Source organism: Gossypium arboreum, chromosome 5 (assembly GCF_025698485.1).
Source record: "Gossypium arboreum isolate Shixiya-1 chromosome 5, ASM2569848v2, whole genome shotgun sequence".
NCBI lineage: Eukaryota > Viridiplantae > Streptophyta > Magnoliopsida > Malvales > Malvaceae > Gossypium > Gossypium arboreum.
Window position 1 is genome coordinate 22,797,792 of NC_069074.1, and position 25,908 is coordinate 22,823,699.

At 35.8% G+C, this 25,908-nt stretch overlaps 1 protein-coding gene, 1 long non-coding RNA gene and 1 pseudogene across 8 annotated transcripts; all 3 read left to right on the top strand.

Moving 5' to 3' along the window:
* The first annotated feature begins 2,666 nt into the window (after window positions 1-2,666).
* Window positions 2,667-5,780, top strand: LOC108480637 (11-beta-hydroxysteroid dehydrogenase B). Of its 2 annotated transcripts, none has more exons than XR_008283304.1 (6): window positions 2,667-2,961; window positions 3,402-3,594; window positions 3,998-4,083; window positions 4,198-4,329; window positions 4,719-4,958; window positions 5,235-5,356. XR_008283304.1 is itself a non-coding variant. In XM_017783688.2 (6 exons), the coding sequence occupies exons 1-6, from the start codon at window positions 2,773-2,775 to the stop codon at window positions 5,535-5,537; spliced, it is 1,068 nt and encodes a 355-aa protein (XP_017639177.1). In that variant the 5' UTR covers window positions 2,681-2,772; the 3' UTR covers window positions 5,538-5,780. The 2 variants fall into 2 exon arrangements, 1 of the variants encoding a protein (XP_017639177.1); XM_017783688.2 differs by having other exon boundaries at window positions 2,681-2,961; window positions 4,719-4,883; window positions 5,235-5,780.
* A 1,603-nt stretch (window positions 5,781-7,383) lies between these two features.
* On the top strand, window positions 7,384-13,074 carry LOC108482916 (uncharacterized). 6 transcript variants are annotated; one of them, XR_001870975.2, is made up of 5 exons: window positions 7,385-7,669; window positions 7,948-8,076; window positions 8,180-8,297; window positions 8,380-8,743; window positions 8,858-9,507. It is a non-coding gene; the product is annotated as an uncharacterized LOC108482916 (long non-coding RNA). The 6 variants fall into 6 exon arrangements; XR_008282824.1 differs by having other exon boundaries at window positions 7,384-7,669; window positions 7,948-8,297; XR_001870970.2 differs by having other exon boundaries at window positions 7,387-8,076; window positions 8,152-8,297.
* Window positions 13,075-13,444: 370 nt separating this feature from the next.
* LOC108482915 (UDP-sugar pyrophosphorylase-like) lies at window positions 13,445-25,416 on the top strand (annotated as a pseudogene).
* The last annotated feature ends 492 nt before the right edge of the window (window positions 25,417-25,908 follow it).

Consider the following 25,908-nt stretch of genomic DNA (forward strand, 5'->3'; position numbering starts at 1 on the left):
ATTTACGTGTATTTGCCATACAACCATGTCCTGTCCACCTTCACCATCTGCTTGCAGTGAGGGAAGGCCCTAAACACGGCTCGAATGTCTAAAATAATCGGTGAAAAACTTGTTTCCCCGATTGTATCTCTCCGTTCGGGCCTTTATACGGCAGTGTTTGCAAATCAGTCACTGTCCCTGGCACATACTCTTTCATCCCGGCTATCCACCCTTGAAGCTCGTTATATGACGCATGCCAGTCACCATACAACTCTCGCATCGCCATTTGCTTTGCCCACCATGCCTTTCGGTACGACACTTTATACTTGAATCGAGCTTGTATGTCCGCAATAAGGACCGACACTTGAATGGTGGCCGACTCTTTCACCAAAGGAATGATGCAGTTGCATATATTTTTTGCATCTAACTTTCTATGGTCTTGCAACAAACGAGCGGACGTGCATGTGTGTGGACCTTCCAGTTTCCTTATCATCCACATCTGCGTCCGCTGCATTAACGTAGCTCGGACACACCATTTACAACCACTTGACGCTTTCCAACATTCTCCTACGTACAAAGACTGCGTCGACTTCGTTACTTTATAATCCACACCTAACTTTAAGCTAAGTTGTTTTATAGCATGTAAACAGTCCATTTTGTTATCGAATTGTTGTCCTACAAAAAACTCTTCATCGCCAAATTCTTCGTGCAGTAGGTGAGCCGGCACAATATTTGTATATTCCGGGAACTCGGGTGCTAGAGCCGCATCAGGATCCACGTCGGTCATGAAAGACCCCGGATTATTTCTTATAACTATACCAGGGCCGTGTTCCCGACCGAATAGGGGTTTGCATTTTCACCCTCCACCGGCCCTTCCTTGTCTATGTCTTCAGGGATGTCATCAAAATCGGAGTCACTGAAATCATCGTTTGGATCACGGTGGGACTGATCATCATTATCGGACCCTTCATCCCCATCTTCTATGGTGGCCAACACCTCTGGATGGATTTGTAGACGAGGACACAGGTTTGGGAAGTTATACGAACATCCGCTGGTGTTTGGATTTTCGAGAGTTGGCATTGACAATCCAAAAGTCGACTGATCTTCCCAGGAGACGTTAAGATCAAAATCAATTCCAGAGCCCTGGCTTGCTGGAATTACAACTCGAATCGAATCTGGTTCAACTATCTCCGCGAACAACTCAATCGGGTTGGGATTTTCTATCTCAGGGGGGCAATAAATTGCTATCATTGTCCCTAGATCATCATCATCTTCAAGCTCCATTTCTGAGAATTTTAGCGGATCAATTGAAACCGAAAATTTGTAAAATAGTTTTAACATTTGTTTTCCGCAACGGCTTGCTATCTTTGTACTGATTTTCTGTTTTAAATCAGACAAGGAAACACTTTTGTTGAATCTCATTCCTATTTTTTTGACTTCGAAATACACAGCCTTCCTCAGTTGTATTTATTATTTCTTCATCAAAATGAACATAAACAAACAAAATTTGAGAATTCATCTTAAAAAAATTTTGCTTTCTTCTTAACAAAGAAAAAACTAAAATTTTTAAAGAAAACAAAAACTCAAATGAAAGATAAAATACATATATATATATATATAGATCCGATAAATTTGGTGCCGGCCATTGACAGGTCAGCACAAAAAATTCAAATTTTTTTGGATACGAATTTTTAATTTTTTTTTAAAATTCGTATTTTTGGACATCAATTTTTTTTAAAAAAAACTCTTATTGGCGCCGGCCATTGAAAGGCCAGCATAAAAAAAATTGAATATATATATTTTTTTGTACTTGGTGCTGGCCATTGACAGGCCAACACCTATTTTTTTTTTTAAATTTAATTTTTTTTGTACTTGGTGCCGGTTATTGACAGGCCAGCACCAAATTTTTTTTTTTAAAAACTTGTATTTTCGAATATCAAATTTTTTTTAAAAAAACTCGTATTGGTGCCTGCCATTGACAGGCCAGCACCAAAAAAATTTAAATTTTTTTTTGTACTTGGTGCCAGCCATTAACAGGCCAACACAATTTTTTTTTTAAAAACTCGTATTTTCAGAAATCAATTTGATTTTTTTTTGTACTTGGTGCCGGCCATTGACAGGCCAACACTAAATTTTTTTTAAAATACTCGTATTTTGGACATCAAAATTTTTTTTATTTTTCTTGGTGCCTGCCATTGACAGGCCAGCACCAATTTTTTTTTTTAAAAACTCATATTTTATATACCAGTATGATACAATTTAAAAAAAATAACCTGGTGCCGGCCATTAACAGGCCAAAACTAAAAAAATTAATTTTTTAAAGCCTGACACAATAATTTGGCAATCATGGGTGCAAAATACGAGTTGGTGCCGGCCATTAACAGACCAGAACCCAATTTTACTATTTATTTCAGGTTATTTTTATAATTGTTTTTGAACCTAGGTCATTTTTGTAAATATCAAAATTTTTTAAGTTAATTTAATAAAATAGCCTAAAACATTTCATCTTTTTTCTACTGTCCAACTCGACTAAAAATAATGGAAAATCAATCCAGTAAACACTGAGACAAGATGGTGGATAAAAACGACAAACTACCTTACAATTGTCACAACAATAGCTAAGTAAGCAGTGCCACACCCCAACACGTGTTTTCCTCTTCCTCAACCTCACTGCATGTAACGGCGCCGCATATGTTTAGCTTCCTTCATCTCATCACTCATTATTTCCTTCCCTTCTCTTTCAGGCATTTTAACAATCATTCCTTTTTCACCTACAGAACTCATACGACATTGATGATGGACTTAATGACTTCGTTTCTGAACTTAGTGGTGCCCCCTGCCACCATGATGATGCTGGCCTTTTCATGGCCAGCCTTGTGCTTTATCAATGCATGTGAATGGGTTTACAACACCTTATATACTATTGAGGATATGGATGGCAAAGTTGTCATAATTACCGGTGCTTCTTCTGGTATTGGAGAGGTAAACATATTTATGTTGCTCTGAATTTTTTTTAATCTTTAAATATCCGTTTCCGTACATATTTAGACTTATATACATGAGGTTAGCTTTTTATTTATTTATTTATCTTTAAATATTCCATTCCAATTACCTTTCAAAGGTTTTGGGATATCCTTCAAGTGCATAAAATTTTTTAAAAAATTATATAAAAAATTTGACCATACTTGGATCTTGTAGACTTATACATATTTAGATCATATCTAACAGGATACCTTCAAAGTTATGGAGATACTCTCCAAATATGTAAAAAGGAACACCTAGAAAAGTTATACCCCATATCATGTTAACACAAACTCACATCATATACGATGTATGTGCCTACTTCATCATTGCCATATTAGTCTTTTGAGTCCAATACGAAGAAGTATTGTGTTGCTACAAATGGTTTATAAATATTGCAGCAAATTGCATATGAATATGCAAAGCGGAGGGCTAATCTTGTGTTGGTTGCGAGGAGAGAACAACGGCTTCGAGCAATTAGTGAGAAAGCCAGATATCTTGGCGCAAACAGTGCCATTGTAATTGCTGCAGATGTTGTTAAGGAAGATGATTGTAGGAGATTTGTTAATGAAACGGTAAACTTCTATGGGCGTGGTAAGTCCCATTCTTCTCTCTCTTTTTTATTTTTGATTACAGTCTACGATTTGGTTTAGCATTTAACTTCTATAATCATTGATGTTCTGATCATGTCTTAAAGTCCTTTGCATAAAACGCAATTATTTGCAAAAATATGTGATAAAAAGCAACTAGCAATTATGTTTCTCAAACTCGGGTGTGGGTTAATATTGGAAGTGGTATGTTTATTTCTTGTTTTTCAAAATTGCATGTATTTGGAGTCTTTTAAAGGATTATATTTTTATATTTTTTACGTCTATAAGTAATATCAACTGTTAAGAACCATTTTGGTATTAAGACGTACATTTCCTTAACTACATCAAGCTCGAACCATTTTGGTAGTCATTCTGTTGTTGCTTCTGACACTTTACTCAATCTGCAGTGGATCATCTGGTGAATGCGGCGAGTTTGGGACATACCTTCTACTTCGATGAAGTTACAGACTCCTCAGTGTTTCCTATTTTGTTGGTAAGGCTTATAGCTGCCCTAGTATGATCTTGAGGAGGTTTTTTTGTTCCCTAATTATTTTGAGTTTTCTTTCTGAACTAGTATTAAGGTATTATTGGTTTTGTTAATTTTCAGGACATAAACTTTTGGGGAAATGTTTATCCTACATTTGTCGCTCTTCCATACCTACATCAGAGTAATGGCCGAGTCATTGTGAATGCATCGGTGGAGAACTGGTTACCGTTACCAAGAATGAGTTTGTATGCTGTGAGTATTCATATAAATTTACTACTGCATCATCATCATATTCAAATATCAAGATTATGGTCACTTTGGTGGCTTAATAGGTAGAATTGTCAATTCTAATCTGAATCTACTTGAACCCGAACCTGACCCAAAAGCCAACTCGACATGTCTGATTGACAGGCCATGTACCATATAAGCAATCCATATTCAATACTGATGTGGACCGACATAGCCCTTTCTAAAGAATGACTCTTCAATTTTTTTGTTGTAATGAATTACTCTTCAATTTTAGTGAACTATTAAAGTTTTATTTATGCAGAAAGATATATACAATAATTGATGCATTGGTTTGAACTTTTAACTCTTCCTTTTATGAGTATGACCCTGACCCTTTTTCGCATTTGTGTTAGGCTGCAAAAGCTGCTCTTGTGAATTTCTATGAGACCCTCAGACTTGAAGTAAATAATGATGTTGGGATAACGATTGCTACACATGGATGGATAGGAGGCGAAATGACAAGAGGAAAGTTTATGCTTGAAGAGGGAGCCGAGATGCAATGGAAGGAAGAACGAGAAGTAAGTACTAAGTAATTAGCTGCAATATATCTTGGAAGTTCACATGACATCGAGGTCTTCTATAATGTAATTCAGGTAAAAACCTAATTAATTGACTAAACCGAATTACTTTAGTTAATTGGTTGGTAATCAAATAATTCCACTTTAAATTAAGGCAGTGAGAAGTGTAACATTCCTCAGCTTGAAAAGGATAGGGAAAAACGAAAAGTGGGCATGTAATACCGTTGCGGATCCATTTCCGCTGACTGGTCTCACATCACATTTATTGCAATTTTGATTGTAGCCGTAGAGGAATATCATATTGGAATAGTGGCAACCTAGTTAATGCAGTGATGTACTAATTTGTTGCAGGTACAAGCAAGTGGTGGACCTGTGGAAGAATTTGCGAGGCTGATCGTTTCAGGGGCATGCCGGGGCGATGCTTATGTCAAGTACCCGAGTTGGCACGACACATTCCTCCTCTTTAGGGTATTCGCACCTAATGTACTTAACTGGAGTTTCCGACTCCTGCTGTCGGCTCATGGTACAAGAAGAACATCAATGGTGGGTGTCGGGAAACCGATGTCCGAAGGTGGCACAGGCAGGTATTTAATGGAGACCACTTCTCCTAGGAAGCTTCCTGCTGGTCCGATAACCTTTTCGAAGACGGAGTAGTGGCGTCCATGGCTGGCATGTCTTTGAATTGCACTTTGCTGGCTTTTTATTTAGTTTGTAGGTACTGTTAATTTGGCACATACTTTGGTACAATAATAAGTGTTCGATCAGATCAGGAAAACTTGGCCACCAGTTAGTAGAATAAGCCTTGCGCATATATATGCTTCTAGTGTATGTATGTATGTACGTATACAAATACTTGATACTGTTTCTTAATTAATTGCTTTTTCAGTTGCCCTGAAATTGGACGATTTTTTTCGATATAGTCCTTTTAAAAAAAATAAATCTAAAGTACATAAGTTTTGAAGTAAAGTCATTAATTGAGCTAGGGAATCTAAGGTGTTCTAGCAATCATGCATTACGAAATATTGACCTCAAAGTACCTTTTCTGCTTTATGTCTTGTATAAATTATGCCACTCAACTTTTAAATGCAAGGTTTTTTTATTTTTTATTTTTTATTTGAAAGGGTTGCCCTTATTTTTTAACTTTAGTTTGAAATAGGAACATTTTTTATATTCTATATTTTTATTAATTTAAATTTTTAAAATATTTAAATAGTAATTTGTTAAAGTATAATTGTATTTTTTAAAAGATTTAAGGGCTACTGCCCTACCCTCTGGTTTAAAATAAATAAATAATAAAAAGGGATTTTTCTATACATAACTAAAGAAAAGGTAAAAAGAACATTTTTTCCATTGAGTAATTATTATTTTTTTAAATGGGAGCAGGTGATGAATTCAGAATAAACGAAGGGTAAGGAAATAATTCTTAGAATTTTAATTACCCTAGAAACCCGAGTGAAGTGCAGCATTTTTTACTCAGATTGATAATAATTTTAAATATATCACGCGTAGATGTCTAGGGACATCATTTTATTTACAATCACTTAATAACATGTTCAATCAACTGGTTATCACATTTAACACTCATATCATATTCTATTTTGTACTCAAACATCAAACAACAAAAACTAAGCACTTTTGAGTAAATTTGCAGCACTTTGACCCTGAATAAAACAGAGATATGAATACCAAAGTGCTAAGTATCAATAGCTAAATGTGGGGATCTACAATCGAGCCTAACAATAATATATACATTCATCCCAAACATTCTCATATCAAATTAGTACATACCCAATCTTTCAAAACCAATATAATGATACATTTAATCTTTAATTTATCATATACTCAAATTCGAAATAAAAGATATCAGATTTTATACCCATTTTCATCTAAAATATCTCAAAACATCGTATAATCTCTATCATTCGTATTAAATTAAACTCTTCCTATATACATATCATTTAAAATTCATAGATACATGGTCAATAAATTCTTAAAAAGATAATGTGATCCAACAAAAAAAAAGTTAAAATAATACTGATATTTACTCAACTCCTTTAAAATTAATAATTTATTCTTATCCAGTTTCTCACAAAATCTATTCCGTACTTTCTCGGAGTAAAGTCATTTTCATTAGTGATAATTTTTAGGATGCTACACAAAGGCTCTACTTCAAGCAGCAATACATTCTCTGTGTGGAAATTCAATTTAGCATCCTAGGGAAGCAATGGGAATCCAGAAATCTAAGTACCAAAATTTTCAGACTATTTAAGTAAATTGTCTATACAGCACCAAATTCTACATGAATTATATTTATATTGACAATCATTTGTGAATGTTGATTCAAAATAACACCTTAATTTTTTTTTTTTTTTTTGAAATATAAAAGACCGGGCTTTTATAATAAGTAAAATTAAAACTTCCCAGAGTGGGCCTTAGACCTGCCCAACAACTAGAGAAGACAAAAGTCTCAAAACAGGGAAAAGCAAACAGTTTAAATATCCTAAAACTTAAACAAAAGAAGATAGAAACCGACAGCAATAATTACTAAATCTTGAAAAATGAAAAACCTACTTAATCCAGTCATTTCAACAATGGCTGTAATCCATTATACTGAATGAATCGTCACTTCAATCCTTTCCAACCGTTCAGTCGATAGCTTTGTTCAAAAACATAGTCGTTCATAGCTATCATCCAAACCCATTCCTCTCTAGCATCTTCTAGTCTTGTCTTCTTGCCCAGCGTCCTTCAGAAAGTAGATCAAGCGAACTTTGGTTTTCTTGCATCCGGTAAGAGATTATTCCACTTTCTAAGACTTCTTTTGCTAACTGATGGGCATGCATGTTTTATTTTCTGGGAATATACTTGAACTTTATTGTTTGATAATGGGCACACTTATCTTGAATATCTCGAATGATTGCTCCAATGACTGACTTATCAACTTCTGTTGTTTGGCATTTCCTGATTACTGTCTTTGAATCCCCTTTGATTTGTGAATCTCTAAAGCCCATTAAGATTCCTAACTTAATTGTTTCCAATCCTGCATATGCTTCTGCCGCGAACGGAGATGGAACATAATTGTGGAGGACTGTCTTCGTTGCCAGTTTTTCATTCCTACAACCCCAAACCACCACCCCAGAGGCAGATCTGAAATTTCTCTTGTCGTACGCTTCGTCGAAGTGTATCTTTACTATTGGTAAGCTGTCTGTACATCTGTGTCTTCGAGTAAAATCTGGTGAATCCAGCTTTATTCTTATCCCATCTTGTTCAGCCTTGTAACTTGGAATCTTTTGTGCAAGTTTTCTTCCTGAGATGAATATCCGTTCGGGAACTAGCTGGTTTCTTGAGTACCATATTAGCCATAAGACATAACAAAAAAGTCGACTCTGCTCCTCTGTTCCCTGCTGGAATACCCAGGTAAGCCATTACCAAAACTCAGATATTGAGTTATTGGTAACCCATGCTAGATCTAAAATTTGCCAAACTTCTAAACTTGTAGGGCAATGTCTGAAAGTGTGAGAGCAGTCTTCATCTCCCAAACCACATCGTATGCAGCAAACATTCGTGATCACCCTTTTACTTCTGAGGTTTATAAGCGTGGGCAAATAATTCCAGGAAGCACGCCAAGTAATTGCGATTTTTGTAGGAAGTTGTAGGCTCCATAATTTTTTGTAAAATTTTTTAGATTCGGTCTGTAATAAAAATACTACTAGGATCTAGTGAAGAATCCTGTAATAGTTTATAGGCACTCCGTACGGAGAATTCTCCCGATTGTTCTCCCTTCCAGACTTGAGAATCAGCATGGCTTGTTTCTGCAAGAGGAATCTGCAAAATTCTTTGAGCAATCTCTTCTGGAACTTTCAGTAAGAGCCGAGACTTTGCTTTCCATTTTCGACTCGAACTTTCAATAAGAGCCGAGACTAACTCCAATTCCTTATTTACTGTGCATCTCTGTCTATCAATTGTGTCCATTCCAGGTGCCCAACAATCATTCCAAATTGATATCTCTCTCCTGGTTCTTACTCTCATCATTGCCCATTTGGAAGAAGTCCCTTCGAAGCCCAGATGCTCCTCTAGGTGAGTGAAGGTGTATTTCCTAACCTCGCCTCCATAAAACTTGACTGCGGATAATATTTTGCCTTGAAAACCTTCGCTAGTAATGAATTAGGAAGCAAACAAGGTTATATTAAATTGGCTAAACTTTTGAAACCCTAAACCCCCAATTTCCTTCAAACTGCAAAGATATTGCCATTTACACCAATGAATAACCTTTCGTCCTCTGCTCATTTGCCACCAAAATTTGGTAATAATATTTTCATTATCATTACATAGAGATCTCGGTAATAGGAAGCAAGCCATCGAGTAGGTTGGGATTGTTTGTAAAATAGCTTTTATAAAAACTTCTTTCCCCCCCTGTGAAAGATATTTAGTACTCCAGCTATCTATACGCATTTTGATACGATCCTTCAAGTTTTGAAAGGACGCCTTCTTACTCTTACCCAGCATATGCGGCAATCCTAGATATCGTTCTGCTTCCTCCGAGCATCGAACTGCCAGTAGGCTATCGACCAATTGTTTATCCACTAGTGGAGTATTTTTACTGAAGAAAATAGTGGATTTATCAAAATTAACCTTCTGACCCGTACAAGCTCTGTATTTACTTAAAATTGCCTTAAATACATTTGCACCCTAAATTGTTATCTCCCTAAATAAAATGCAATCATCCGCAAATAACAAGTGTAAAACTGCTGGCCCACTTCTACTAGCCTTAACCCCTTTTAGTCGCCTTTCTTGCATGGCTAATCTCATCAAACTTGAAAGACCCTTACCATATAAAAGAAATAAGAATGGATTTAAAGGGTCTCCTGTCTTAAACCTCAAACCTCTAGACGGATGAAATCTCTCCCCAATGGAGCCATTAATGGCGACTGAATAGGAAATAGAAGAAATACAATTCATAATCCTTTCAACCCATTTAGGAGCAAACCCCATTCGTAACATCACTCTCTTTAAAAAATTTCATTCAACTCGATCATATGTTTTACTCATATCTAGTTTCACTATCATTAACCCTTTTTTTCCCGTCTTTTATTCTTAAGCGTATTAAGGATTTCATAAGCAATCAACACATTGTCTGATATCAATCTTCCTGGTACAAAGGCACTCTGTGCTTCATCAACACATTTTCCGATCACCTTTTGAAAGCGGTTCACGATCACCTTCGCCAATATTTTGTATAAAACATTGCATAAACTTATTGGACGAAAATGCGACATATTAATGGGATTAGAGATTTTTGGAATAAGCACTATATTGGTTGAATTCAACGAACTAACCTCCATATCACCGTTTAGTATTTGTAAGCAAAAGGTAATGACTTTTTCTCCAACAATGTGCCAGCATTTTTGATAAAACAAAATTGGAAAATCTTTCCCTGGTGCTTTTTTTGCCCCCATCGCGAATACCACTGCTTGAATTTCTTCACTGGTATATACTGCTGTAAGTCTCTCATTATCCTCTTAAGACACACAACAGTCAATAGCTGACAACACATGATCACAATTACCGCTACCTCTAGCCCGAAATAAATCAATGAAATAAGATCTAGCAACAGCCTGTAATTCATGCCAATTCTCAACCTCTCCACCGACGTAATTCTGTAACTTATGAATCCTATTCTTCCGTTGTCGTTGTGATGCTGAATTGTGAAAGAAAGCTGTTCCTGTCTCCGAATTTCAGCCAATTAAGTCTAGCCCTATGCTCCCAATAACGTTCGCCTTTCTTGATTTCAAAATTCAGTTGAATTGTCATTCCGCCATGTTTTCTTCATCTCTATCGTTTCGCAGTAAGTCAACCATCTTATCAGTAAGAATATGTCTCTCTCTCCTTTGATTCACTCGAATAATCCCTGCCCAGCGACACAACCCCTTCTTCAGATTCACTAACTTCAAAAGCAGCATTTCGGTAGGGAATTCTCATAAATGTTTGACTTCTACAAGGAAAGTATCTTCCAATACCCACCAAGCTTCAAATTTGAAAGAGTTGTTCCTTTTTTGTTCATCATATTTCTTCGTATTAATCAAAAGAAGACAATGATCAGAGAAAGTATGTACCAAATGTTGGACCCTAACCTCTGGGAACATGGAAATCCAACCAGCCGTAGCAACTCCTCTATCCAACCTTTCTTGAATATTTGTTTCTGGCAAATTGACTGTTTCCCACGTAAACCAATTACCAGAATACCCGATGTCAATCAATTGGCAAACTTCCAAAAGATGTCTAAATGACTCCATTCTTACCTCGTCTCTTGGTAAGCCTCTCTTCTTTTCAAAACCATACATAATCTCATTAAAATCCCCACATACAAATCAAGGAATATCCTCACTAGTAACCAATCTTTTCAACTCCCCCTAAGCTTCATTCCTATCTTGTGTATAGGGAGACCCATAAAACCCCGTAAATCTCCATTTCTCCTTAGTATCACAGTCCTCGACAAACACATCAATGTGCCGCTTAGAAAACGTTCTAAGTGTAATGTTAAAGCCTATTTTCCAAGCCAAACATAAACCTCCTCTAGTACCTTCAGCATCGACCTCAATACCATTTTGAAAACCATAATTTCGTCTTACTCGTTCCATTTGTTTTCCACAGAGTTTCGTCTCCATAAAGAAGACTAATTGGGGAATATGTAACTTCAGCGTGTGCCGAAGTCGTCGAATCGTTCATGGCCTCCCCAAACCACGAACATTCCAGCTCAAAATTTTTATTGTGACCGGTCGACTTACCTCATGGCAGCCGCCGATAATCCATTGTCAGAACCCATCCCTTTTTTGGTCCTTGGTGGTAGTGTAGCATACCCTTCCTTGCTAGATGATTCTTCTACCGTACCTCTACTTCTCTTTTTTCCTTATTCACCAAAGATAACCCCCTCCTCTAGGTCATGCTCCATGGCAGTTTGCGAGTGATTCACCTCCATATTCCTCTTAGATTTACCAAACGATGATATCATCCCTTCTAAGTTAAAGCCCAGAGTTGGATCAATGTTTGACCCACGTCCTTCAGCAGATTCCTCTGTCCATATTCGGTTCCTCAAAGCTTGATTTCCATTCCATTGATCCTCATTTTTCCCTTCGCCTTCCTCCCTTAGCCATATGCTGGTCATTGATAATGCTCTGCGAGATTGGGCTCTCAGTGATAATCCCAACCGAACTCAGCAACATCCACTCCCAATAACATTTTAGCGTCGCAAAAAGAATTATTATGTCCCAACTGTCCACAATAAAAACAGAAAAGGGATAGTCGTTCATATTTGAACCTAACATAGGAGCAGCTTCCATTATACATGACCTTTTTTTTCCTCTTTAGCCGATGTTAATTCTCATGTGATTACGTTTTTCTTTCCCTATACCTGATGCATCATATTCTAGGAAGTTTCCTAGAAAATTTCCCATCTGAACTGCCAAGTTTTCAGAGAACAATCCAATCGGGACATCGTGAATTTGAATCCAAAATGGGGAATTTATTAATGGAACTCTTAATGGATCCTCCCTTTTTTGTAGATGATATAAAATCAGCAAGTGATTATTAAAAGTCCAGGGTGATTCTTTTAAAACTCTCTCCAAATCCATTATGTGTAAAAACTGAAATAAATACCTTTTTTCTCCCAAATCCCTAATTTGAACTCCCTGTACTGGGTGTCACAGATTAGCCATCGTACTCTTCATGGCTGGAAAATGAATTAAGCTGGCTATTAAAAAATAACCTACCAGTTGGAACTCTTCATTCCCAGTTACTAATTGATCTGTTGGTATCTGCAAAATTCCATCTTCCTCTTCATTAAGAGAAAGAATCGCTAATTCATTCTCCATCTCTGCAGGACACGAAGCTCAATCATAAGAATAAACCCTCAGCGTTTTGTAGATTGACGTCGCACTGAGATCGCTGGGTAGAACAAGACAAAAAACAATAAAGAACCCAAAACCTAAAGACTTCTACTAGAGGCGGCAGACGGACAACGTGCTAGGGTAGCAGACAGTAATCTGATATCAATTAATGAATTTACACCTTAATTTTTTTTAAATAGTTAAAACAAATTAAAATTAATTGCAAAAAAAAATACTAAAAATTCTCTAAATAAACAAATGATCAAATATCAATTTATTTTCTTCAATCTGAGAATATTTTCTTCTTCAAATATTTCCTTACAAAAGTAAACACCATATGGTCATAAGTTAAGAATCCAGACCGGCTACTTAGTTGAAAATGTAAATTAATTTTTTAAAAGAATATTTAAAATAAATTCAAAATAGTATATTTAGCTTTTAGTTGCTTCTCCATATTCTAATTATAAATAAAATAAAACTCTACTTTCTAATTACTATTAAAATTTAAAATATATGAAAACTTATATTCATCTTAACAAATATCCACTACTCATAACAATATTTACTGTGATCAAACATTACACTCTCATATTAGCATATTACGTCCCTTTTGGACAGTTTTTACGTAAAATTCTTCTCTCCCTTTCTTTAATCTTCATATTTTATTCGAAAACTACAATTCCGGCTACAATGGCTTCCGCGACGGCCGATTCTTCGGCGAAGATTCTCTCCGACCTCAACATCAACGCCGGAGATTGGCCTCCTAATCTCGTCAAGAATCTTCACCTCCTTCATCCGGATCAGGTTTAGCATTACCTAGATTCAAGTTTTTTTTTTTTTTGTAAAAAATTATTAGTATGTATATATATATACGCACTAGTGTAAGTATACTGTGTTTTGTTTTTTTGGCGGATAGAGTTGGCGAAGATGTTGTTAGTTTTGAGGCAGAGCCATTTGTTTCAGCATTGGCCGGAGCCTGGCGTTGAGGATAAACGAAAGAAAGCCTTTTTCGCTCAGGTCTCTGTTTAATATTTTAAAACCACGGAACTCTACAGTGTTCTAATGTGATCAACTTTTTTAAAAAAGAAAATAGCGAAGTTGGAGATTTATTTATCTTTGCTAAATTCAGTTAAATTATGGATGAAAAGAAAGCTTAAGGGCATGAAAGGAGTGTTTTTTTAAAGAGAAAAATCCATTTCCTCTGTTGTTTTTGATAGGATATGATTGATTGTGTTTCAGTGATTTTAATACTATATATCATAGAGCTTAGTATTGAACCTTTTTTCGTTTAGGTTGCTAAGCTCAATTCATGCTATCCTGGGGGTTTGGCATCCTATGTTAAAAATGCTAAGGAGCTCTTAGCGGACTCAAAAGAAGGGAAGAACCCATATGATGGCTTTACACCTTTGGTAAGGAATTTAGTCTTTCACTTTGTAACTTTAATTTATTATTCACATTTTTAAATTGTACTAAGTTACATGATTCATATTAATGTAAATTGAATTGGAATTAAGTTTTCTGTACCCTGAGTCACATTCTTTCCAGTTTTCTCTGCAACTTTGTCTTAAATACAGTGAGTTTATTTTGCAGGTTCCAACCGGAGATAAAGTTCTTTCTTTTGGTGATGATAATTTCATCAGATTTGAGGAGGCTGGTATCAAAGAAGCCCAAGATGCAGCATTTGTTCTTGTTGCAGGTGGCCTTGGTGAACGTCTTGGATATAATGGAATTAAGGTAGATAACCTATAGACTTGCAGTTGATATTTTTATCCTGTTAATTTCAATTATTTGGTTTCATAAGAGCTACACAAGTCTAAAAAGTTAAAATATGTTTGATAGATACTTTTGTGTTAAGTGTTGGTTCCCATGGATCATACTTTTTTGCGTTAGAGAGATATTGGATTGATGCTTCTTTCCATTTTTTAAGGATGGTTATCATATTTTATGTTCCTGTTCAAACGTCAAGGAGCTAAATATTTGACTAGATACCTTGTACACCTTGTAGGTAGCACTTCCAGCAGAGACCACAACAGGAACATGTTTCTTACAACTCTACATTGAGTCTATTCTGGCTCTTCAGGAAGCTAGCAGTAGGCTTTCGCAAGGTTTGTGTGGCTTCTCATTATTTTAGGAGGCATTACACTTCCAATATCCATTTTATAAAATTTGCTCCTCCACGTGATGAAGAAGGGCCAAGAGGTATTGTTCTTCTGTGTTATGAATGGAAGAAGCCGATGGGAGATTACTGAGCGTTAAATAGGCCATTCTTTACATGGGAAATGTTTAATAGAATGAACAAGTCGAAAAGAGCTCCGAAAGTACACTATAATGAGGTTCCATAGAATCAACCTCTTACAATAGTTCCTAGGGATAAGAAAGGCACAACAGATATCTGTTTAAAGTTATAGTTTATGTAATGAGCTAGGTGCAATTGTCTAAGTCACCTGAGCCTAATAAATACTTTGTAAACAACCTCTCTGGTCTAGAAAGTAGTGTTGCGTCATAGACATCACATTTTCCTACGAAAAAAAATAGTCCAACCTCCGACCATTTAGAAAAATATTCCACTGTTTATTGCATCGTACAACTTGTTAGTTCTCTTTATCTCTTAAGTTTGTTTCTCTTTCCCTCTTCTCTCAATTTTTAGGTGCATGTCAAAAGGAGATTCCTTTTGTTATCACGACTTCGGATGACACATACGGCCGTACTATGGACCTTTTAGAATCAAATTCTTATTTTGGGATGAAACCTACTCAAGTTAAACTTCTTAAGCAGGTATGTAATCACTTCTTATGTGTTCTTTTTGAGAGCTTTTGTTTAGTTCTTTTACATGAAGTGTCATATCATCAGGAGAAAGTTGCTTGCTTAGATGATAATGATGCTAGGCTTGCTTTGGACCCTCATGACAAATACAAAATTCAGGTAATCATCATAATGCAGTATATAAAAGCAACATAAAACTGAGAGGTCCTTTTCCTTAAGTGTTTTCTGGTTTTGTCTTGTCAGACAAAACCTCATGGCCATGGTGATGTGCACTCACTTTTATATTCAAGCGGCCTTCTGAAAATCTGGTACGTCTCATATGCTTATACTGCTTCTAAAATCTGGATTCTGGATTTTTTATGTTTATATATTACCAGCTGCCATTATTTTATGTCTTTGTGGCATGGGAACTCCTTATATGATGATATTCGTGTCTGTCCTTGCCCTTGCCTCTCATTAACAGGTGCTAATAAAAAATTTGTTTTCTAGTCCCTTAAGCTATAACAATGAAAGAAGATGACAATATCCACGCAAATATGATAGTAATTTAGCTGCCATACACTTATTTCTATTTTCTAACTCTCCTTGATCTTAATTGTCTTGACATTTATCTGCTCTGCTTCAGTCACATTGCATAAAATGCCAACTGGCCCTTTTTGGAAATTTATTCAATGCATAATTTCTTATATTTAATGTCATACTTTTTTCTAGGCATGATGCTGGTTTGAGATGGGTTCTCTTTTTCCAAGACACAAATGGACTTCTATTCAAGGTTAACCGCTAGAATTTCCATCATTTCATGGTTATTTTTTTATTGTGAATAAAATTTTTACCATTTCAATGTAGGCCATTCCAGCTGCACTAGGAGTCAGTGCTACTAAACTATACCATGTCAATTGTTTGCTGTTCAACGAAAAGCAAAAGAAGCCATTGGAGGAATTACCAGACTCACTCACAGTGATGGTATTTATATATGAAACTCCTCTAATTATTGGAAACTAGAACTGCCAATGGCGTGTCAATGTTTGTTTGTAGACCTATTTCTCTAGAGATGTTCATAGTTGTCTAAAAGAAGGTTTATACTTCACTAATTTCTGATTTCTTGAGTGTTTCTTTTGTTTTGTGCTTGTTCATGCTAAAGTTTTTTTGAGATGATAGGATGGTGCACAATTGCCTCTTTCTTCTCCGCCCCCTCTGTCCATTTCTGTTGTTGGTTTATATGCATGTATGATGCATCTATGCTATAAAAGGTGTTTTAGGCATCAAATTCCTGTGCTTCACCAGTACCAGTAACAGGACATGAAATTGACGTCAGGGAGATTGATGGTGATCAATGTGGAATACAATCAACTTGATCCTCTGCTTAGAGCCAATGCACATCCTGATGGAGATGTTAATTGTGAGACTGGTTATTCTCCTTTCCCTGGAAATATAAACCAAGTAATTTTTCTAGCTCAAAATCATCATTTTTGAAATTTAATTCTTGATGATAATCTGATGAATAAAGTACTTGAGCCTTTAGAAATTCAATCAAAATTTTCACGTTTGGACTATAATGTGGGTTATTTACTTATGTAAGCACCAGTCAAGGTATTAAAAGCTATAAAGTTCTTTACATGATGAATTGTCCTTGTCATCATTATGACATTTATAAAATTTGATCTGATTCTTTTCTAGTGTAAATATCAGCCACATATATTAACTTTTCCATATTTTATCTACTTGCTCTTCCTGTCCTCTTATGTATTTGTTCTATGTAACAGCTGATTTTGGAGCTTGGTCCATACATTGAGGAGCTGAAAAAAACAGAAGGTGCTATTGAGGAATTTGTTAACCCCAAGTAATTATTCTTTTATTTTTCACTAATTATTATTGGAATTTTTCAGAGCTCTGCTTTGTGGATGATTTTATTGCTTATTTCTGCATATAACAATATTTTGGAATAAAAAATTGTACTTCATTCTTTATTCTCAAGTCTTTTCTAGACCTTGAAGCACATATGCCTTTAATTGACATGAGGGTTGGAATTAAACTGAATTTCCAGGAAAGATGTAGCATAATAGAATTTTATGTAAATGGTAATCTTACCAGCATCATCTTTTATTCAAACTTGGGTGTGAGTGTCAGACGCAGCTAGGTATGCGTTTGATAAGGGTATGTTAAATTTTTTCCAAGATTTTCATATATTTAGAGAATCTTTGCAGGATCATAACCCCATGCCTATGTCCACATATGTGTTAGACACAGGTGTCGAACATGGGTACTTAAAGAAAAATTTGAAGTCAGGCAACGTAGGTGTCATGTCCAGTTATAGAAAACATTTTAAGAAATGCAATTTGTTCCTAGATTTTTCCTGCTGTAGGAAATGCCTTCTTGTCCTTGAAGTTGTTATGATAGTCAAACATCAGGTCCTAGCTAGTAAAAGTCACATTCGTGATTCCAGATCATGGTGGAGAATTTCTACAGCTTGATCTGATTTTATTGGAATGTTGATGTCCCAAGATCTTTTATTTTTAACTTTGTATACTTGGTTCCTTGTAAAATAAGAAAGCTAATCTAGACCATTTCATCTGTTTTGTTACCGCAGGTATAAAGATGCTAGCAAAACATTTAAGTCCTCAACTCGGCTTGAGTGTATGATGCAAGACTATCCTAAAACATTGCCTCCATCAGCAAAAGTTGGATTTACGGTAATTGGTGGTTTCAATCATTTACCGTTATTGCAGTTAAGCTTTTGGTCATGTTAGAGCTTATGTAATATTAGCCGTCAGATAGTACCTTCTTCTCACTGTGGTTCTATGATCAGTATTCCTGATTTAATGCAATTGTGTAGCTGATGGGTACATGGCTTGCTTATTCACCGGTGAAGAACAACCCTGAGGATGCTGCTAAGGTGAAATTATATTTTAATAAGTTCTGAAGTCCACCTCTTTCTGTTTATATGGCCCTTTTGCAATTATAACAATCTGGCACGTCAATGTGTAGCAAATCCAGGATTTCAGGTGTTGGTTGGTATATACAAAATGACATGACAGTGTAATTAGGTACTTCTGTCAAGATCTTGTCAGATTTCAGTTTCCTAATTAAGGAATATTTGAGTGTATCAAATAGGATTCTATAAATATTTTATCTCTAACTTTAAGGCTGTTTTTAGGTACAGCATCCCTAGAATTAGTATGTTTCCTAGTGTAAAGTTTCCTCAGTTAGGCTTACTAAGTCTATAAATATTTATGTAATTTCTTGTGAAAAATATAATTGAAATAGCCTGTTTTTAACATGGTATCAGAGCTTTTTTAGCCCGATTTTTGGGAATTTTTTTTTCTCTGTCTGGCGATTTTTTTCCTGATTCCAACCAGCCCTCAAGCCTGTAAAATTTGTTCAAACGAAACATGACTGAAACTGTCTAGATCAAGAACATGGGATGTCTCAAAAGTTTCGTGAACAACTCAAACCCAACAAGTGAGTTTGAACATCCAAGTAGCCTACAGGCTAAATGGGAAAAATTACAAGTGGTCTCAACTGGTTCAATACGTTCTTGAAGGGAAGAGGAAAAGCGAGTCACTTACTCGGAACTAGACCTAAAGAAGGAGATCCTAAGTTTGATGCTTGGGATGAACAAGACTCTATGGTAATGTTTTGGTTATGGAACTCTATGATGCCGAAATCGATGATACATGCATGTTTCTTAACACATCCAAAGAAATATGGGAAGCGTGAAATGACTTATTCTAAAGTTCGAGATGCTGCTCAAATCTATGAAATCAAGACTAAGATTTCATTTACCAAGTAAGGAAGTCGATCAATCACGGAGTATTCCAATCTATTACAAAGTTTATGGCAAGAGATGGATCATTACCAGTGCATTCAAATGAAGTGCAGTGAAGATGCAGCACTCTTGAAAAGGTTCATTGAAAAGGATCGAATTTATGATTTTCTTGCTGGACTAAATATTGAGTTTGATGCAGTAAGAGTTCAAGTACTTGAAAAAGAGGAACTACTATCACTAAATGAGACAATTGCAATTGTTCGTGCTGAGGAAGGAAGAAAAGGAGTTATGGTTGAGAACAGTCAAGTGGATAGTTCAGCCTTGGTTACAAAAGTTGTAAGTGAGAGGAGATTTGGCCTGGAGCAGCCAAATAGTGAAGATAATAGACATCTGAGCGTACAAAGCCTATTAACAGGATTCCGTATGGTGCACCTCTTGTAAAAGGCCCGTCACACTAAAGAAAGATCTTGGAAACTCCATGGGAAGCCACAAACAACAAATAAAAATTTTTCGAAAAAGGTGGACAACCCAAGGGACAAGGACGAGCATATATAGCAAGATAGCTGGATGGAAAAATAATTCTCGTGAATCACTGTTGAATTCAATAAAGAAGAAATTGAGAAGTTAAAAATTTCTTTGGGATCATTGGAAAAAATTCTTCAGCAGTACTTGTAGTTTGGCTTTTTCGGTATATCCTATTCTCAAGATTCTAAAGTCTCGAATCTGATCACCAAAAGTTCTTGGGTCATTGACTCAGAGCTACGGACCACATAACCCACTCCTCACAAAATTTGTTTCATATACACCTTACCCTAGTAGTAGAAAAATAACGATGGCCGATGGTTTTGTGATCACGATGGGCTGGTCGGGTGATATTGTTATAAACAAAACCCTTACTCTTAAAAATGTCCTTCATGTTCCAAAACTATTTACCAATCTTTTATCCATTCAAAGAATTACCAAAGACTCTAGCTGTAAGTGGTTTTCTATCACAATCGATGTCTTTTTCAGGAACAGAATACGAGGAGGATGATTGGACATGCTAAGGAAGTAAATGGCCTATACTATCTTGAAGAATCCAGTGGAGAAGTTAGTGCTCTGAACTCCTCACCTTCATCTTTCATATCCGAATCTATCAAAACCAATAAAGACCAAATTTGGCTCTATCACCTTCGCCTTGGTCATCCATCATTTAGAGTCCTTAAGATTATGTTTCCTTCATTGTTCAAAGGATTGATTGTTGAAAAATTTCATTGTGATATCTGTTAACTTGCAAAACATAAACGTACCTCTTTTCCAGTAAGCAATAAAAGAACTTTCACTCTTTTACTCTTATTCATAGTGATGTTTGGGGGCCATCCACTATTTCAAATATTTCTGGGGCTCAGTGGTTTGTATTCTTTATTGATGATTGTACTCGTGTGTCTTGGATATTTCTTTTAAAACAAAAATCTGATGTAAGGTCTGTCTTTCCAACCTTTTACAACATGATCAAAACACAATTCAGACAATGCCAAGGATTATTTCAATCAATTTCTCTCAATATATTTCCAGGAAAGAGGCATTATACATGAGTCATCTTGTGTTAGTACACCCCAACAAAATAGTGTTGCCGAAAGAAAGAATGGTCACATTTTAGCTATTACAAGAGCCCTTTTGTTCCAAAAAAATGTCCCTAAACAATATTGGGGGGAGACTGTTTTAATTGCTACTCATTTGATAAATAGATTGCCTACAAAAGTCCTTGAATCTCAAAGTCCTATGCAAGTTCTAGCAAAATTCTTTCCTGATTTCAATACTTCAAGTAACCTTACTCCCAAAATATTTGGCTGTGTTGCTTTTGTACATGTTCATTCTCAAAATAGAGGAAAATTTGATCCATGAGCTATCAAGTGTGTCTTTCTTGGTTATTCTTCCACTCAAAAGGGGTACAAATGCTATCATCCAGCCACAAAATTTTTTTTTGTAACAGCAGATGTTACTTTTGTAGAACAAGAGAATTTCTTTACTCGTCCTTATCTTCAGGGGGAGATCTTATTCACAGAAGATAAGGACAAAGAATTCTTTCTTCTTGACATTCCAGCTCCTGTCCAGCAACAAAACACCCACATTCCAGCTCCTGTCCAGCAACCAAACACTCCCACTCAGTCCTTGCCTACTAACCAACATGCCCGACTTGAAACAATGGCCCCTATACAACCTGAAAGAGAGCCTAATACACCCAAATCACCAAGAGGAATTCAGGACACTACTCGTCCTTTACTGGTTTACTCAAGGAAGAAGGCACCGGTGCAAGTTCAATCATCTTCTTCTCTTATACGACTTGAGGTAATTGCTGAACCTACTTTGAATTCTAATACTGCAAATTTAGATGATTTTCCCATTGCTATTAGAAAGGGGACTAGAACCTGTACAAAACATCCCTTGTACCTATTCATGTCTTACAAAAACTTGTCCCATAACCACAAAACCTTCCTTACCAGCCTAAATTCTATCTCCATAACCAAAACTGTATTCGAGGCATTAGAAGATGAGAATTGGAAAAATGCCATGAAAGTTGAAATGGACGCTCTTGAAAAAAATAAGACATGAGACTTAGTGCAATTACCGAAAGGAAAGAAACCAGTGGGATGTCGCTGGGTGTACACAGTGAAATATAAGTCAGATGGTTCTTTGGAGAGGTACAAAGTAAGATTGGTTGCTAAAGGGTACACTCAAATGTATGGAATAGACTACCTTGAGACATTTGCCCCTGTAGCAAAGATGAACACTGTAAGAGTGTTGTTGTCACTAGCTGCCAACCGAGGCTGGAAATTACGACAATTTGACATCAAAAATGCCTTTTTACACGGTGATCTTGAGAAGGAAGTCTATATGGATGTTCCTTGAGATTCGGTCCAAATCTGAGACGGTAGTTTGCAGACTAAAAAAGGCTTTGTACGGACTAAAACAGTCCCCGAGGGCTTGGTTTGGAAGATTTACCAAAGTAATGCTCAAGTTGGGGTATAAACAGAGTCAAGGAGATTACACTCTATTTGTAAAACACTCATCTTCAAGGGGAGTGACTGCTTTATTAGTCTATGTTGATGACATTATAGTGACTGGTGATGATCTAGAAGGAACGGAGAATTTAAAGAAATGCCTAGTAAAAGAATTTGAAGTCAAAGAGCTCGGTAAGTTAAAATATTTCCTTGGTATTGAAGTGGCACACTCTCGGGAAGGAATATTCATATCTCAGCAAAAATACATAGTTGATTTGTTGACAGAGACGGGTAAGTTGGGCTGTAAACCAGCAGAAACGCCCATAGAGGTGAACTACAGACTTGGAAATGCACTAGAAGATGCAGCAGTTGATAAAAGGTCATATCAAAGACTTATGGGGAAGCTCATTTACTTGTCTCATACCAGACCAGATATTGCCTATAGGTGTTGTAAGTCAGTTTATGCACAATCCCAAAGAATCACATCTTAGAGCCGTATATCGATTCTCTGATGCTTAAAGGGCACACCAGGCAAAGGAATCCTATTTAAAAAGGGACAGAATTTAACCCTTGAAGCCTATACTGATGCAGATTATGCAGGATCTATGGTTGATAGAAGATCAACCTCGGGCTATTGTACTTTCCTAGAAGGCAACCTTGTGACTTGGAGGAGTAAAAAACAAAATGTTGTGGCTAGATCTAGTGCAGAAGCTGAATTTAGGGTGATGGCTCTTGGAGTTTGTGAGTTGTTATGGTTAAAAATTATTTTGGAAGATTTGAAGATCGAGTGGGAAGGTCCAATGAAGTTGTATTGCGATAATAAGTTTGCTATCAATTATGCACATAATCCAGTTCAACATGATCGAACGAAGCATGTTGAGGTTGACAGACATTTTATAAAGGAAAAACTGGACAGTGGCTTAATTTGCACTCCATTTGTGTCCACTGATGGTCAACTAGCAGACATACTTACCAAAGGATTGTCTGGGAAGTTGTTTCAGAAATTAGTAAGCAAGCTGAGAATGGATGATATCCACTTCCCAACTTGAGGAGGAGTGTCAGATTTCAGTTTCCTAATTAAGGAATATTTGAGTGTATCAAATAGGATTCTGTAAATATTTTATCCCTAACTTTAAGGCTGTTTTTAGGTACAGCATCCCTAGAATTAGTATGTTTCCTAGTGTAAAGTTTCCTAAGTTAGGCTCACTATGTCTATAAATATTTATGTAATTTCTTGTGAAAAATATAATTGAAATAGCCTGTTTTTAACAGATCTAAAGATAGAAAAGCTGAGATATCTGGATTATGTTGCTCAATTCTTTTAGGACTCTATTTCAGAGGGTGAACAATTCTTGAAAATTAATTTTCTTTTGTACCCTTACATCATACATGTTAAAATATGCTAATCATCCTGTTAGTATTCTGCTGCTGCTTCAAGGTGAATTTTGTCAAGTAAATTAGTTCCTTTTACATTCATTACCTGTCTTAAATACAATGTTCACACTTGACCGGTGTAGAGTTGTTTATAGTGAAATTCTACAGTTCATTTAGATGGTGCTCATCATCTTAAATATAGTGCTCACACCTGACCAATGTAGAGTTGTTTATAGTGATACTCTATAGTTCATTTAGATGGTGCTCGTCATTCTATCATGCTAAGCATCTGCCTCTTCACTTTTTGTCTCCCTTAAACTTCTTGGTCAATCTTTGAGCAAGTAGCCAGTGGGCAATGTATTGTCTCTCTACCTCTGGACCAAGGCTTCTGTTTGGATATCTGTAGTATCGTTGTTTGTTGCCCTTGCTGATTCAGGGTAACGTTAAATTAACCTTTAATTAAAGGTATCAAAAGGGAATCATTACCACAGTGCAACTTCTGGAGAAATGGCTATATATCGTGCGAACAGTCGCATCCTTCAAAAGGTGCTCATGTTATACTTTGTTAAATTCAATTGCTAGATCTCTATCTCATTCTGTAGATCTTTATTATTAATCTCTTTATAACCTTCATTTTATTGACAAATCCTTTGGGTTCCAATTTTTATCTGTTTTCCAGGCTGGTGTCAAACTGGAGGATCCAGTTCCACAGGTATTCAATGGACAAGAGGTGGAAGTGTGGCCACGTGTTACATGGAAACCTATATGGAGGCTGACGTTTTCTGAGATCAAAAGCAAAGTTAGGGGAAGTTGCTCCATTTCTCAAAGGTCTACCATGGCTCTTAAGGGTCGCAATATATTTCTAGAAGATCTATCCTTGGATGGAGCTCTTGCCATCAACTCCATTGATGGTGCCAAGGTATGCCACAATAAACTAATGGTAGATTCATTACATTCTGTAAAGCTGTTATTCCCTTTTAATTGGTTTTCTTCCTTGCGGTCTTTGGAACAAATTGAATTGATTTGTTTTAAAATTTGATATTTTAAGCATCGTCTATAAATGCCAATTTGTTGATACATTTCTTAGTCTAGTGCCATATTTTGAAATATCATCACTCATAAGAGATGATCTGTTGGCTTCACCCGTTACCATCATATTAGCATATGTTCAATAACTTTTCGAATATGTGACCTCTCTGTGCCTGTAAATCTGGAAGTTGATTTTTCGAATATTTGAAGTAACTTTAGTCTGGGTTTTGAGCTTAATTCAGTTGAAGAATTTGGTAATAACATGGTTTTGGAAATAGGTAAAAGTGGGAGGATTGATACGGAACAAGGGCTGGAGTCTTGAGAGCATAGACCATAAAGATAGTGGTATCCCGGAGGAACTGAGGACCAGAGGGTTCAGAATAAACAAAATAGAGCAGTTGGAGAAAACTTATAGTGAAGCTGGCGAGTTCAACTTTTAGCCATGAATTTGAACATAATATTCAGAGATAACATCAAGTCGTTTCTTCTTTAAGGTTAAAGATAAAAGTCAATAACGGAGGAATTTGATGTCTTTCCTTCAGTAGCTTGTATTTCTATCGAAGGTTTAGCAATAATGAGGTTAGAGGAGTGCTGAAATTTTGTGTAATGACCCCAAACCTTCCTCTTTCTCCTACTAGACTCTTCCATCTTTTACTTCTCACTGCTGGGGTTCAAACAAAAATTATGTTGATACTACCTATTTTGTACCTATATAGTTAAGATAAATCTTCAATTTTTAATATCATCATATCATATATATTAATTAAACTTAAATTAATAAATATTTAAAATAGAGTTTACATCATATAAATTCACATTAAAAGTAATTATATAATTTAAAATTATAATTTTATTAAAATTCAAATGAACTAAATATATGAAAACAAAGTTTAATAAAATTGTTAAAAAAAGCATAATAAATGATATTAATAAAAAATTACACATAAAATCACTCAAAAGTTTAATTTAGCAATCAAACTATCCATTTAAGCATCAAAGTTAGTTAAGGACATTGAAATTTTTGATAACTTGGTTGTTAGTTGCTGATAATTGGAAGAAATAATAATGCAGCAACTTTTATCAAATATTAGATGACTCTCTTATAATATTTAACATGTTATGAATTTTGAATTACACTTTTGATCACTTTTTTAAATTCATATATCAAAGTAATTAATTTAAGTATAAAAATTTTGATCACCATGATTGAATGACATGAGAATACAACATCT